We start from the raw sequence: 16,116 nt of genomic DNA on the forward strand, positions 1-16,116 counted from the left end.
AATATGTTTAAATGTGATGTATAAAAGGCTTAAAAATTATACATCCTAATTGAAATATCTTTTGAGGGAAAAACACAGTCCTAAACTTTGGAAAATTGTGCTCTGTCATATTTTTAAAATGAAATGTTAGAGAGTTTCTTAGGTTGCAGATTACTTATTGGATGCTAATAGTATATATGCCTTCCATAAATTTTCAAAATAGTTTGATGATTATCAAAGGTAGCTTCACCAACATTAACTACCTCTTATATTTTGATAAATTTTTATTTTGCTTTAGTATATAAATTGAGCTCAATAGAAATCTGAGGCTATAATTATTTTGTTTGCAGCAAGAATGTTGGAAAACAGTGTTTGATTACTTACAGCTTCAGATTCATTTGTAGCTTTAATTTTTTTTCAATTTTATAAAAAGTTTCTTTTAGTTCAATTTTGTTTTAATGAATATAGAGATTTATATATGATGAATAAAGGGTTATTACAGTGGATTGGTAACTTATTACACTGAAGATAAAATTGGAGCTTAAACTCTGACATGAGTGATTGAAGAGATTCATATTTGAGAATGCTCTGAAGATAGGTGATATTAAAATAGTCAATTTTGTCTCAATAAAACTGGAAAAAACAAAGCATTAAGAGATCACCCTTAAAAAGGAGAACTGTAGGATGAGATGAGAAGAAATCTCTGTCATTTTATGTAACACATTTAAAGGATAAACAGAAGAGAAGAAACCACTGAGGGAAATAATGAGACAGAGGTGAAGGGAAGGGAAAAGAAAATGTAACCTCCAGGAAGTCAAGAAAGAAAAGAGTATTAAGGAGTGTTAGTAATGTCAGATGTTAGAGCCAAGGAGAGCTAATTGAGGCATATATAGTGATATAATAGTGATATGATAATAGTGATATGATTAGAGAAGTGAAGAGGATGAATGACTTGAATTTAGAGGGAGAGGGGCAAGTTAAAGATGGTATAGATGAGTGGGAGGATGATGATGCTGTGAACTAAGATAAGGAACACTGGTGGAATAATGTGTCTGGATGAGAATATGATTTTGATTTGGGACATGATGAGTTTAACAATATTGAGGAATATTCTTTCAGTCCTTGATTAAATATATATAATCTCATTTAGGAAGCAAGAAATGAGAAATGAAATCATTTTTTAAAAATTCTAAATGTTTTAAAAGACTGCCTCCATAAATTACTAACTATATACATGATCAGCTTTGTGCAGACTATCTTCAATCAGGTAATGTTTGATTAAAGTTAAAGAGATATGACTTTTAAGATTAGGCTGCATGTGAGTCCCCAGAATCAAATGAAACTCTTTTATCTGGGAACATATAAAGTAAATGTTTAGTTTTTTGTCTTCCTTCTCATTTTCAGAGAAGCACTCAACAAAATGAAAGATGTATATGAGAAAAATCCACAAATGGGGGACCCAGGGAGTTTGCAGCCTAAATTAGCAGAGACCATGAATAACATTGACCGCCTACGAATGGAAATCCACAAGAATGAGGTAGATTTGTTATTTAGCAGTTGTCTAAGATAAGTTCATTTTTATAAACTTCATTATGATGGATTGGGTTTTGCTAGAATTATCTTCAAATATTTTATTTTAGGGTTTATCATCTAAAAGTAAGGTATCATTATGATCTAAAAGTAAGGTACCATAATCTAAAAGTAAGGTATCATAATCTTTCTTTTTTTTTTTTTCTGTTTCTTTTTCTTTTGGCTGAGTTGGGTCTTTGTGGCTGCGCGAGGACTTTTTCTAGTTGTGGTGCGTGGGGGCTACTCTTTGTTGCCATGCGTGGGCTTCTCATTACGGTGGCTTCTCTTTTTGCGGAGCACGGGCTGTAGGCGCAGACTTCAGTAATTGCAGCACGTGCGCTCAGTAGTTGCAGCATGCGGGCCCTAGAGCACGTAGGCTTCAGTAGTTGCAGCGCGTTGGCTCGGTAGTTGCGACGTGCAGGTTCTAGGGCACATGGGCTTCAGTAGTTGTGGTGCGCGGGCTCAGTAGTTGTGGCTCATGGGCTGTAGAGTGCAGGCTCAGTAGTTGTGGGGCATGGGCTTAGTTGCTCTGTGGCATGTGGGCTCTTCCTGGACCAGGGATCGAACCTTGTGTCCCTTGCATTGGCAGGCAGCTTCTTAACCACTGCACCACCAGGGAAGTTCAGGTATCATAATCTTTAGAATTAATCCCTTGTTGAAGTTTTTTTCCTTATTTAAAACTTTATGTAAAACTAAACGTAGTATTTTTTTAATCAGCTATCAAGTTGGTCATTGACCAAATTGAAATAAAGGTTTCCCTTCTCTAAGAATTACATAATTATAAAGACCCAAAGCACATTTTAAATGTAGAATATTTTATGAGCTTTAAAATATATACATTGGGCTTCCTTGGTGGTGCAGTGGTTAAGAATCTGCTTGCCAATGCCGGGGACACAGGTTCGAGCCCTAGTCCGGGAAGATCCCACATGCCCCAGAGCAGCTAAACCCATGTGCCACAACTACTGAGCCTGCGCTCTAGAGCCCGTGAGCCACAAGTACTGAAGCCCACACGCCTAGAGCCTGTGCTCCGCAACAAGAGAAGCCACTGCAATGAGAAGCCCGCACACCGCAACGAAGAGTAGCCCCCACTCGCTGCAACTAGAGAAAGCCCATGTGCAGCAACAAAGACCCAACACAGCCAAAAATAGAAAATAAAACAAAAAGTAAATAAATTAAAAAAATATATATATATATATATATATTTATTGAGCTCAGTTTTGTTTTTTCCCTAAGGCTTGGCTGTCTGAAGTTGAAGGCAAAACAGGTGGAAGAGGAGACAGAAGACATAGCAGTGACATAAATCACCTTGTAACACAGGGACGAGAAAGGTTATTTTTTACATTTTATTTGTATTTCCTCCTTTTACCCCAAACTTTTCTCACTGTTTTGTCCTAAACTTCATACAATTCTCTTTTTTCCTAATTTAACAAGTTTGGCTTTTAATAACTCAATCTTTGAACCTAAATAATTTTCTGTTTCTTTATAATAGCTACAGGTGAAGTATGAAATTTCATATTGCTGCTCAGTTCTAGTTTGTAATGCATCTACAAACAGAGAGGTAGGAACTTGGAAAATGCTGGGAGCTGTAGTCTAGAGGCATAGGCTCCCCAGGCCTGGGAAGATTGCCTTTAGGTTTAGATGGAGTTGGGTAGCTTATGCCAAAGAAAAATTTAAGTGTCAAATTACTCAAAGTTTTGTGAAGGAAAAAAATTCATATCGTTAAATTGGATCAGAGCTTTCAAAAGGCATTTTACTAAATTTCTATGTTTTCATACATTTTGTGACACTTTCTCCCTTTGGGTAATGTTTTTTTCCCCCTCATAATAAAATCCAACAAATTTGGATTCACCTTAGAGAACAATTTGAGAGATCTAGTATCAAATATTGGTTTACTACCTAATTACATTGTAATTTGAGCAAATTCTTTTTTTTTTTTTTTTTTTTTTTTTTTTTGCGGTACACGAGCCTCTCACTGCTGTGGCCTCTCCCGCTGCGGAGCACAGGCTCCGGATGCGCAGGCCCAGCGGCCGTGGCTCACGGGCCCAGCCGCTCCGCGGCACGCGGGATCCTCCCGGACCGGGGCACAAACCCGTGTCCCTTGCATCGGCAGGCAGACTCCCAACCACTGTGCCACCAGGGAAGCCCTCCCCTCCACATTTAGCAGTTCATTTTTAATGCTCCCTGAGTCTCAGTTTCCTAAAATATAAAATAAAGATTAAAATACCTGTCATACAGGGTTATTAGTAATGAATGAAATAATGTCGGGGTCCCCAGCTGCAGGGGTGGCGCACAGCAGGAGGTGAGCGGCGGGTGGGCGGGTGAGTGACGCTTCATCTGCCGCCCCCATCACTCTCATTACTGCCTGAACCATCCCATCCCCCCACCCCCGCCCCGGTCCCTGGATAAATTGTCTTCCATGAAACCGGTCCCTGGTGCCCAAAAGGTTGGGGACTCCTGAAATAATGTACATAAAGCACCTACTAGTAAAATACCTGTGCTAGTATGTGCTTGACAAATGTTAATTTCTCCTTCTCCTCTTCTCCATTATCACTTTTTGAAAGAGTATATATCCTTAATATATCAAGAGATAGTCACAAATACACTGGTTTTTGTTATTAGATAAACCCTAGATTAAAATAATCTAGTCCCTCTGGTTTGTGTTATTAAGAACCTGGCTTCCAGGCATACTGAAAGTACTGCTAAATCTCATCATGCAAATTATGAAAATCTTATTCAGTCATTTGATTCTTTAGCAAAATCAACATTTTTTCTCTTTTTGAAGTAAAAATTTACAGAAAAAATGCCTTTGGATTACCTGCTTTCTGGGATTTTCTTAGTTACTAACTTTCCTCTTAACATGATTAATTGGAAATTAATTTTACTAGGGAGTCTTTTGGTTTTCAGTGACAGGATGAATACTCTACCCATACTGGCTTAAACTGAAAAGGGATTTTATTGGCTGACTTCAGGGAGAGCTTGATCTAGGAACTCAGATGATATCTTCAGTACTCCGTTTCTCTCCACCTTCCAGTTTCGCCTTACACTGTGTTGGCTTCATTTAAAGGCTCTATATGGTGATCTTCCAAAGCTCTTAAGCTCATATTTCTCCAGGTTCACGTCCAGTGGAAAAGGAAGGGAGCTTCTCTGAACAGTCCCAAGCAAAAGTCTTTGTGTATCTCTCATATCTTACTGGGTTACATGCCTACTAGTGAACTATTCACTCTGGTCATACAAGTTCTGTGCTAAGATGGACCCTCTGGAACCAGGACAGAGCAACTACCTGAAGCCTGTGAACTGAACATGGGTCTGGGTGGGTCCCCTAAGAAATTTTAGTGTTTTCATGAAAAAAGAGGGGGTGATGAATCCAGGATGATAAAAACCAAATGTCCATGACATTTTTCCATTTTATCTCTGGGCCCGGTGATAATGACATACTTACTGAATACATGTTATGTGCCTAGAACACTGTAATCTTTTAATTTTTAATTTCAGGAAATTCAACAAAAGCATTTTGAATTAGAAGCCATACACACACACACACACACACACACTTCAACATTTAAGAAAATGAAGATTTAATTTGGAACTGTGTCATGGTTATTTGATTTTCTGAATTGATCCTGAGGAGATCAACTTGTAGGTAATATAAAAAGTTCCCATGTACTTGATCAGAGATAATTTTGTTTCATAGCCCTGAGGGAAGCTATACTGATGATGCAAACCAAGAAGTCCGTGGGCCACCCCAACAGCATGGTCACCATAGTGAGTTTGATGATGAGTTTGAAGATGACGATCCCTTGCCTGCTATTGGACACTGCAAAGCTATCTACCCTTTCGATGGTATGATTTTCTTAATACACTGTAATTGATAAAATTGGTTCCTTAAAGTCTACATACAGAGTCATGCACTGTAGTGTCCTTATAGCTAAATAAGAAAACTATAAGTGCCAGAAAATTATAATCCCACTTCATTAGTGTGAATATTTTTGTTTTAACTACATTGCAGGTATAGAGATTTTTCTTCCGTACATGACATTGAAAGAAAATTACCTATGTTATCAGCATCCTAATAAAGATTATTATTTAATTATCAACTTTGGTTGATACAGAATTTCCCAACTTTGATGTACTCATCAAAGTTGATCACTGCTTGAGCATGTAGCTCAACCCAGAAAGTGGAAGGCTGGTAGATACCACTTCAGGCTCTTCCTTGTAACTTGCTAACATTGAGCGACAGGTACTAGGCAAATGGCATAGCTGAGTGCCACCACCATATGCTGACCGAAGGAGGAAACGTGGTAGCTTCTGACTATGCCATCCTTCCCCCTGTGATAGTTGGAGAAGAGACTCTGTAAGGGGAGGAAGGCATTGTGGCCCTCTCTTACAGGTTTTTAGTTACCCTTCCCTCTCTTGGACTTTGAAAAAATCATTTTCTTCATTTCACAGAGGAGCAGAGTAACACCCTTACAGAGAAGTTGTTATAAAATGGTATATGGATTTAAGGCCCTTCCCTACCCATCCATTGTTTTGGTTTTTAAATGGAGTAGTTTTTAGGTGCTGCTCATTCTGAGAAAATAGTATTAAATAAGATCTTGCTATAATTTGCTACAGAGAGTAAGGGAAGGATTTAGTGTATGTTAAATAAATATTCATTTGTGAAAACTGTTACTGCTAAGCAGGTTGGGAATGGTTGAGGGATTGGGAAGAAAGAGAGGCCTGAGGCTCATGAAGTTTTGAAGGACGTTTGTGCTTTGTGGCTATGATCATTCTGCTTCTCCCATCACCAGAGTTGGACCTGTATTTTTCTCTGCTCTCTCCTCAAATTATATTCTTTCCTTCTTTCTTCCAACCCTCTCAATGTCTTGTTACCATTTTGAACTTCATGAATTTTCTAGATAACAGTGCCACTCAAATTTGGGGAAGGAGTTGGAGTAGTGAAATAGGAGTTAGCGTACCCTGTCAAATCGTACAGTGTTGTTGTAGCTCAGATACTTCATCTGTTACATGGTGCTGCTGTTAATGCCAGCCTCACGGGTTATTGTGCAATTCAAATGAGGTAAGTATATGAAACTGTTGGGTAAACTACAAAGCATCATAGAGGTGTTGGTAATGAGAGTCAGTGGGCTCATAGTTCTATTACATTGAAATCTAGTAGGGTTCCACGTTGTTTTTTGTTGTATTTGTAACTTTTATTCAAAATTATTGCTATACTTAAATTATGCTTGCGCTGTGAAAACTCTCATTTAGGACATAATGAAGGTACTCTGGCAATGAAAGAAGGTGAAGTTCTGTACATTATTGAGGAGGACAAGGGTGATGGATGGACAAGAGCTCGGAGACAGAATGGTGAAGAAGGCTACGTTCCCACATCATACATAGATGTAACTCTAGAGAAAAACAGTAAAGGTGCAGTAACTTACATCTAAACTAACCCGGCAGCTTTGTAACATGTATGACAGGAATGATAACAAAATGAAAACACAGTCAATGGGTGGGAAAACATAAGAAAGCTGAAAGGGCATCCAAGATTTATTGTTCACTGTGTGAGCTGAGTGTAGGCTCGATCTTAGAGATGTGACTATTACAAGAAACTGTTCTCGTGACGCTTTACCATTTGAGTGATGTTGGTGTGAAGCTTAATTGATGCCTTTTGCTTTTTGTCCTGCTTAGGTCTGTGTGAAGGATTTGTGTTTTTCTGCCTTATAAATCATAAAATTTAATCTACTGGGCAGGAATCCATCCTGTAGAGGGGTAGGGATAGAAGAAAGCTCCCTACCCCTCTACACTTTGCTTCAGGAAACACAGTGACTATAGTGAACTCAAGTAAAACTTCTCTGAAATGCTTGCTATAAAAAGCTGTTGCCCAAAAGAGTGGTTTGGTCTAGGGGTTTGAAATTGTAGCTACAGTTTCTAGGAAAAATGTAATAATAGTTGGCTAATTGGATAAAATACGAATGTAATCATTTTCATTTTTGTCCTTATTCTCAACTTCGGTTTCCTAAAGGAAGAAAACAGACACCTAACACATAATCTGTTTTAGCAGTAGGCTAATCAAGAGACGTGCAAAATAAACGGGCCTGGTCTTACTCTTTAAGTGAATAAAGTGGCTTTCTTTTGAGAGCCAAGGATATTTTCAGGTTTTCTAGTAATTTTCAATAATGTACAAGCTTTCTTCTAAATTAATGCTTGTATTTTCCATCTTTAAATGTCTTTTGAGAAATACCACCTTAGTGATACTAGCATTTAGCAGTTATACATAGGAAAGTGGATTCTAAATAAACTAAGATAGAGGAAATCTTGCATGGAGGAGAAGTACTGGCAAATTTTGCTTGAAAGAAAAATGACTTTTTTCACTAACTGGGTTGGAGGAATATATCTCTGCCATCACTGAGGGCGTTTCCTCATTTTAGCTGCATCATCAATTGTTCGGAGGTTTTCTTCCACTTAATTTTAATGAGCATTTGTTGGAAACACTGTGTAATCAAGACGTGTGCAGTGCTAGTTGTGTAGGGGAGTAAAGGGAGGAAGCAGTTAAGAGACTTGTCCTTAATTTTGCTCATGTTCCAGCATGTTTTGGTGTTTTTAATAGCTGACTATAAAATGATTTTAGAGACATTTGGGATGGACACTTTAAACTGAACGCTCCTTTTGGTCTTACCAAAGGTCTTCAGTAATTGTTCTTTTCTTTTTCCTCCTGGACTGCAGGTTCCTGAAGAGGGTTTCTGAGGAAATGGGCAAGATGTTGAAGGAGGTTACATGCAGCTGCTTTTGGGGGGAGGGTATTAGAGTTGTCAGGCTCAGAGAGAGTGAGAGAAGCAAGTTGCATGAGTGCATGCAGACATGATTATTTTTTACTAACTTCATTAGCATTTCTGTACGTTGTTTAAAAAAATCATTGTAATACCAACCCTTAAACTTGTCAATTACAGTTATTCACATAAAGGAAAAAAGCCAACAATGGCTAACCTTTTTTTCCATTTATTTTACTGATATCCAAATTGGAAAGAATGCAGAGCTGTCCTTAAGTTTGTGATATCTGACTGTCCCAACAGGACTGTCCATCGCAGCTCTTTTAATTGGCTTTTAGATCCATTGTCTGTTAGAATCCTTGCCATTTTTGACTGTCCCAACAGGACTGTCCATCGCAGCTCTGTTTTAATTGGCTTTTAGACCCATTGTCTGTTAGAATCCTTGCCGTTTGTCAGTGTCTGCCTGCGTCACCTCTGTGCTTGCTTAACATCCTGTTGCATGTCTAGAGTGATCGGGTTTAGATTTTTCAGGCATGTCTTTATAATCCCTTGTTCTTGTCAAAACCTTTGTTTTGTTTTACATTTGTAGTGCAAATCGCTTTGTCAAACATCTCCAGCACTAATGTTTCCATCCTAGTATTTGTGTACGCTGCTATAACTTCCCCACTGCAAAACATTCCAGTTTTGGCATTATGAAGAAGCAGTTTGTGAACCTGAAGTATTTATGATCAGAAGAAAAAACATCTCTGCTCTAGCCTACAGCCCAGTTGAAAGAACTCTTTGAAACATGATACATCTTCAGCACCTCAGTCTGGGAAGAATCTATAGTCAGCACTGAAATCCTGGCATAATAAACACAGAAGATACTCACCACCTCAAGACAAAGGACTGTTGTCAGAAGTCAGCTGCTTCCATTCAGACGCTGCCTTAAACTAGAGTGCCTAAATCTGCTGATTGCCAACGCTACCACTACAGTATCCCACAAAGGGCTTTATGTGTCAGCTCAGTGCGACCTCCATTAACTCGGCAGTGCTGCTATAGCTGCCGATACAACCTCGGTAGGTGGCCTTTAGAGCTCTACCATGTTTGTTGGTGCATCTTCACATTTATGCATCAAACTAAAGACATGTCTGAGTCCATTTTACTTAGTGTTTTTATGAGAAGTTTTATGGACCTCCCTCCCATTGTCTTTTAATTTGGGGTTACTGTTTTCCCACTTAATTATTACAATGATAGTCTGTTTCCAAGTGATGATTTTATTTGAACCACATACAATTTACTGAAACTTTGTAATGATCTATGTGCACTTTTCCTTGTAAAATGGGAGTTTCTGTATGTTTATACTTGTAAATATAATTGTCATCAGTGCCCCTATGCTCATGTTGCTCATGTTGTCCTCCCTCGCATTTGTGATTCTGTTAGTGACTTGTATCTTAACTAATTTCTTAGTGGCATTTAATAGGGAAGTGGGTGGGGGTGGGGGGATATTTGTAACATGGAAGCTTCGTTAATTTGGTTCTTTACTGTTTTGAAGGAAGAAAAGAACGTGAAATGGTCTGTGTATTGTTGGATTTCAAGCAATACTTTAGAAACTGTGTGACTGCTTTAATAATTTTTCCCAGTGTTATTTGAATCGTACTACCAGTTATACTAAAGCTGAATGACAATTGTGTGAAAGTCGATGCCTTCGTAAGATCAAGTACGCCCGTTACACAGCTGACATGATAGTGTATTACCTTTAAGGCTAGTAAACTATGAAGTTTTAGATTTTAAATCTCATTACAGGGTTATTTATATAAAGTGACATTATTCAGTACTGACAGACTACATAAAGTAGTTTTCAGATCCAGTGCTATTTTTATTTTAAAGGTTAGCAATGGGGCCTCCCTGGTGGCGCAGTGGTTGAGGGTCCGCCTGCCGATGCAGGGGACACGGGTTCGTGCCCCGGTCTGGGAGGATCCCATATGCCGCGGAGCGGCTGGGCCCGTGAGCCATGGCCGCTGGGCCTGCGCGTCCGGAGCCTGTGCTCCGCAACGGGAGAGGCCACAACAGTGAGAGGCCCGCATACCGCAAAAAAAAAAAAAAAAAAAAAAAAAAAAAAAAAAAAAAAGGTTAGCAATGAAGAGGAAACATGAGCTGGCTGTGTTTGTCTTCTGTACAAAGCCTGAGGTGCTTGTGCTTTTTGGCAACAGCCACAGAGGGCAAAGTTTAAGGCTTTCTTGTGAGGACTAACTGTTCTTTTCAAGCTACTGTTTGTTTTTCTTAAAGCAGGATTTGCTTCCGTAGGAGGCAGGTTCCCTCACGTGGAATAGTGCAACCTGTGTATGGCTTATTACAATAGGAAAGACATTTGTACTTGCACAGTTTAAATCATTCTTAAATTTGAACATGTGAATTGTCCAAAAGAGGTCTTTAATTTTTCAGTAATTTTTACTCTTTTTGTGCACATGTTGATTTCTTAATGTAAATGCTTTGTTTAAGATAGTGTTCTCTGTTGAGAATATTTTCATGGAATAAAATAATCTTTTCATGGTCAGTTAAGGTGTATAGTATTATCTCTTACTGCTGTGTGAACTAAAGAGATGTAATGGTTTTGTTCTTGAATATGCTAAGTTCCAGGTAATACAAAGTAGATGACCAGGTTCCATAAATGGAAGCGTCTGTGTTGGGCAACAATTTTTGCAAAGCAGTTTTGAAAATTTTATTCTAATTTTAGTTTCTTGCAAGCTTTCTTAAAGGAAAAAAAGTTAACTTTCTTTACAGTGAATTTAAGTTAAGGTAATAATTTGTATTTTTTAATCTTTGTTCTACAGTAGCTATGTTACACAGACTTTGCTTTTACACCATCTTAACCTCTGCATCCATAGGAACTTTCCCTATACTACATAGATTGATCTAGCCTCAGGTTGGTCAGCATTTCCCATGCCTCTGCTTGAGTTCCTGATCAGTCAGAGAGAGCACCTGTGTCTTCATCGCATTTCAAAACATGGAAAGAGAATGTTTGCCACAATTAGTGTCACATCAGTGATTTTAGGAAGTCTTAATTTCAGAAGTTACTATGACTATTAACTTCTAGAAACCCTAAAAGGGAATAAAACTCAGGGTTTTATTCTGAACAATGAAAGGTTGGAATTGTTGAGATGAAAATTTAGAGATCCACGCCAAGCTTGGAAGTAGGGACACACAAAACAAAACAGCAGGAAAACAGTGTCAACCAAAAAACTCAACAATGAAAAGGACTTTTACTATCTGAAGCAAGATCAGGGAAGTCAAATCGTACTTGGTAGGGAAAGATAACATCCTCATCACAGTATTAAGGAAACAGTAAAAGGAAAAGGATCTTCAGACTTGTTGAAAAGAATAGGTTTTCTTTGTGAAGAAGGTATTAGTGCAGGTGAAAAAAATACTAAAAAAAACCCACCAAGCCTATTTCAATGAGTTCATATACCTGGGATCAAATATATTCCTGAGTATAGTCACTGTCTGTAATCTAAGAAACTATGGAAAATATAAGAGATGCCAAAAGATAGGGGATGGGAAAATACACATTTTAAAAAAAATTTGTTTTATGGTAATGTGGTTGATTTACAATGTTGCATTAATTTCCGCTGTACAGCAAAGTGATTCAGTTATACATATATATATACATTCTTTTAAAAATTCTTTTCCATTATGGTTTATCACAGGATATTGAATATAGTTCCCTGTGCTATGCAGTAGGACCCTGTTGTTTATCCATTCTGTAAGTTTGTATCTGCTAATCCCAAACTCCCAGTCCATCCTTCCTTCACCCCCTCCTCCTTTGGCAACACAAGTCTGTTCTCTGTGTCTCTGAGTCTGTTTCATAGATAAGTTCATTTGTGTCATATTTTAGATTCCACATATAAGTGATATATGGTATTTGTCTTTCTCTTTCTGACTTCACTTAGTATGATAATCTCTAGGTCCATCCATGTTGCTGCAAATGGCATTATTTCATAGTTTTTTATGAGTGAGTATTATTCCATTTGTATAGATGTACATCTTCTTTATTCCTCTGTCGATGGACATTTAGGTTGCTTCCATGTCTTGGCTGTTGTGAATAGTGCTGCTATGAACATAGGGGTGCATGTATCTTTTTGAATTATAGTTTTATCTGAATATATGCCCAGAAGTGAGATTGCTGGATCATATGGCAACTCTATGTTTAGTTTGTTGAGGGACTGCCGTACTGTTCTCCATAGTGGCTGCATCAATTTACATTCCCACGAGAGTTCCCTTTTCTCCACACCCTCTCCAGCATTTGTTATTTGTAGATTTTTTTAAAAAAAATTATGGCTGTTTTGATGGGTGTGAGGTGGTACCTCATTGTAATTTTGATTTGCATTTAATAATTAGTGATGCTGAGCATCTTTTCATGTGCCTGTTGGCCACCTGTATGTCTTTGGAGAAATGTCTATTTAGGTCTTCTGCCCATTGGAAAATATAAATTTTAAAGAGTAAGTTCTGGGAAGTTTGACAAGTCTTAAAAGTGCTAGATAATTTTGTCAGCATTTAAGGGAAAATGTAATGGGCAACTGACCTAGGTCCTAAGAATAAGTCATGTCTAGTTAGCCTCATTCTTTTCTTTAGATACAAATGGGAAATTCTACAGACGTAATTGTCCTGATTTCAGCACAATTTCAGTAATTGACAAGATTTCATACTCATTTTTATAAGATTGTGAGAGCATTGTTGTAGAGAATGGGAGCTTGCAACGAGCTGATTTGGTAGACCCAAAATGTCAACCCTGAGGAGAACTTCCTGTAGAAAACATATGTATATTATGAACCATTGTAAAGTAAACATAAATCTGTCAACTCAAGAAATAGAAAATTATCCTCTCCATCTCCTTCAAAGATAACCATTATCCTGAGTTTTATGTTTATTGTTTTTTTCTTCATATTTATCACATGGATATTTTTTTCTAAACCTGATGAGCTTTCCATGTTTTTGAGCTCTGTAATAAGAGAGCTCTGTAAAAAGAGAGTTTTATACTCTGTTATGAGCAGGGCTCATATTCAGCCAGTGCACACTGATATAGCCACAGTTAATGCTCTAGAAATATTTCCTTACTGGTGGGTAGAAAATAATTCTGAAAAGTAGTAAAACTGTAGTTAATCGTATAAGTTTCACTACGTGTGGTTTATCTCAGAAATCACACATGACACTGATGCATTTCTGGTTTGAGCACTGGGGACAAAGTCGAAGGGCTTACTGTAGATATACTGTTATTTCAGGTGTTGGGGAATCTTCTTGGTTTCATAAACCCTTGGTTTCATAAGCCCTTCGTAAGCCCTTCGTAAGCCCTGGACAACTAAGCTGAGGAAGTTCCTCCTCCAAAGAAATGCCTCATCCTGCTCAAGGGGAGGAGACACATCGAAGCTCTGATAGCAGCTGGCGAGACTGGAAGGGAGTGTGGGTAGACACTGGTGTTTGGGGACATAGCCCGTTGTGGTGAGGTAATGGCCCTTTAGATTTTTTTTTTTTTAACATTTTGTTTTATTTGGCAGCTTATTCTGTGGTGGAGGGTAGCCTGCCTTGTTCATTGAAGAGGTGTGAGGAGAGGGAAGCTACCAGCCTTTGTTTAATGCCCAGAAGAGTATGCTAAGTGACAGCACAACTCCTGCTCCCCTGGCTGGTCTCAGACAGGAGTATCACAGTGTCCACTCTCTTAACCTCTAAAAGTTCAGCTTTTCTCTCACTTGCCTGGGCAGACCAAACTGCTTGGTCTCGGGGCCTGCAGAAGCCGTGGTAGACTGGCTCAGTTTATTTTTATTCTCCCCACTTTCTCCCCCTGCCTTTGTCCTAAATCATGACTGGCACCAACCAGCCATTGCTTATTTCTTAGTCGGCCAATGTGGGGGACACAGCTTGGGTGTGGAATGAGACAGACATAAAACACAAGCTCCCGGTTCTGGCAACCAAGATCATCAATCCACACCCAACTTGCTCCCTCTTCCTCACATTCTCTACTCTCTTTCCTCTAGCGGGGTGCTCCTGCCATTGTCTCTTGGCATACAGCCTGCATCCAGATGGTACTATTCTGTCCAATGAGATGAGATGAGGATCAGCTGCATGTCCTCTCTCTCCAGGTGCCAGACAACACATTAGTAAATTAATACCTAGCAACTGAAAGGGGGAAGTCACTGGAAGAGTTTGCAGCCCTGTGTTAAATCATGGAGGCATTGTTCAGCTGATGGCAGCCATGTCAAACAAAAAATTATACCAACTCAACTATTTAATCAAATTATTTGGAAATTATTAGTGATTGATGAATTGTGCCACTTTCATCACTTGATAAACAGTGTTATGTAGTTTAAAGAATAAAGGGGATTATTTTACTTGATTTGCACATTGACTTGTACATTAATTTATTCATATGATTTATGTATTATTAATATCCCACTTTTTAAATATTTTGCATATTGCATGGTATCTTCTGAGAGTTGCTTTTTTCACTCAACAGTATTCTAAGATTTATCCATGTTTATGCATAGTTCATTTTACTGTGTATAGTATTCCATTATATAAATATACAGAATTTATCCATTCTCCTGTTGATGGGCATTTGGGCTATTTCCTGAATTTTGCTAGTATGAACAATGCTCTTACGCACATCCATGTGCATGTTTACTGATATAAGACTTTCTCTAAGATCTATACCCAGGAGAGGAATTGCTAAGTTATGGGTTATATTTATCTTCAATTTAAAATGGTAATGCCGCATTTTCCCCTTAAAGTGATTATAACATTTTTACACACCTACAGGTTGTGTATAAGGGTTATTTATTCTCCATATCCTGACCAACAATTTAGGAGTAAGACTTAAAAAAATTTTTTTTCTTTTTTTTTTTTTACAGTTCAATGGACGTAAAATAGCATTTCATTATAGTCTTAATTTGCTTTTTCCTGACTATTGATGAAGTTGAACATCTTGTCATATTTACCATTTGTGTTTCCTCTTCTGTGAAAAGCCTGTTTATATCTTTTGCCCATTTTATTCTTTGGTTGGTGTCTTTCCTTATTTATTCATGGGAGTTCTTTATGTATTAAGGATGCTAATGCTATTAGTTATCTCTTGCTGTGTAACATAGCTGGTGACTCCGGCTCAGAGTTTCTCAGGAGGTTGCAATCAAGGTGTTGGCCAGGGTTGCAATCATCTCAAAGCTTTCACTCAGACTGGAGAGTCCACTTCCACGATCATTCACATGATTGTTGGCAGGCCTCAGTTCCTTGCCCTGTGGACCTCTTCATAGGGATGTTCACAGTGTGGCATCTTGCTTCCTTCAGTGAATGATCCAAGAGAGAAAAGCTCAGGATGGAATCTGCAGTCTTTTGTAACCTAATCTCAGATGTCAATACCATTACTTCTATGTACTTGGTGATGCAAACCAACCCTGGTATACAACACAAGGATGTGAACATCAGGTGGCAGGGAACATCTGGGGCCATCTTGGAGGCTGCCTACCATACTAATACTTTGGTATTTTTACGTGTTGCTGATACCATCTTTCAGTTCTTTCAATTTATCTATGATATCTTTTGATGAATAGAAGTTCATTTTAATGTAGATTGATCAATCTTTCATATTTAATGCTTTCCTATCTAGTTTAAGAAATTCTTCATTCAAAGTAAAAAAGATATTCTGTATTTTTTTCTAAAAGTGTTATGGTTTTGCCTTTCACATATGGGATCTTAATTCATCTAGATTTTATTTCGGTATAAAGTAAGGAACCATCCCCCCCCCCCCGCCTTCATTTGCTTAACCAGTTGTTCAAGAATTATTTATTTTAAAAAA

The 16,116-nt window shown here is 38.2% G+C and overlaps 1 protein-coding gene across 1 annotated transcript in view; it reads left to right on the forward strand.

The window, feature by feature from the left end:
- The window catches only part of FNBP1L (formin binding protein 1 like), a gene marked incomplete at its 5' end in the record, with an annotated part of 86,481 nt that extends 78,234 nt beyond the window's left edge, over window positions 1-8,247 (forward strand). The window contains 4 exons of the mRNA XM_082615104.1: window positions 1,384-1,516; window positions 2,782-2,876; window positions 5,240-5,388; window positions 6,796-8,247. Of these exons, the coding sequence (XP_082471230.1) occupies window positions 1,384-1,516; window positions 2,782-2,876; window positions 5,240-5,388; window positions 6,796-6,974 (556 nt within the window). The 3' untranslated portion in view covers window positions 6,975-8,247. The remainder of the gene's footprint in view (window positions 1-1,383; window positions 1,517-2,781; window positions 2,877-5,239; window positions 5,389-6,795) is intronic.
- Between the last annotated feature and the right edge of the window lie 7,869 nt (window positions 8,248-16,116).

Source organism: Mesoplodon mirus (assembly GCF_964341445.2).
Source record: "Mesoplodon mirus genome assembly, chromosome: 3".
Taxonomy (NCBI): Eukaryota; Metazoa; Chordata; class Mammalia; order Artiodactyla; family Ziphiidae; genus Mesoplodon; species Mesoplodon mirus.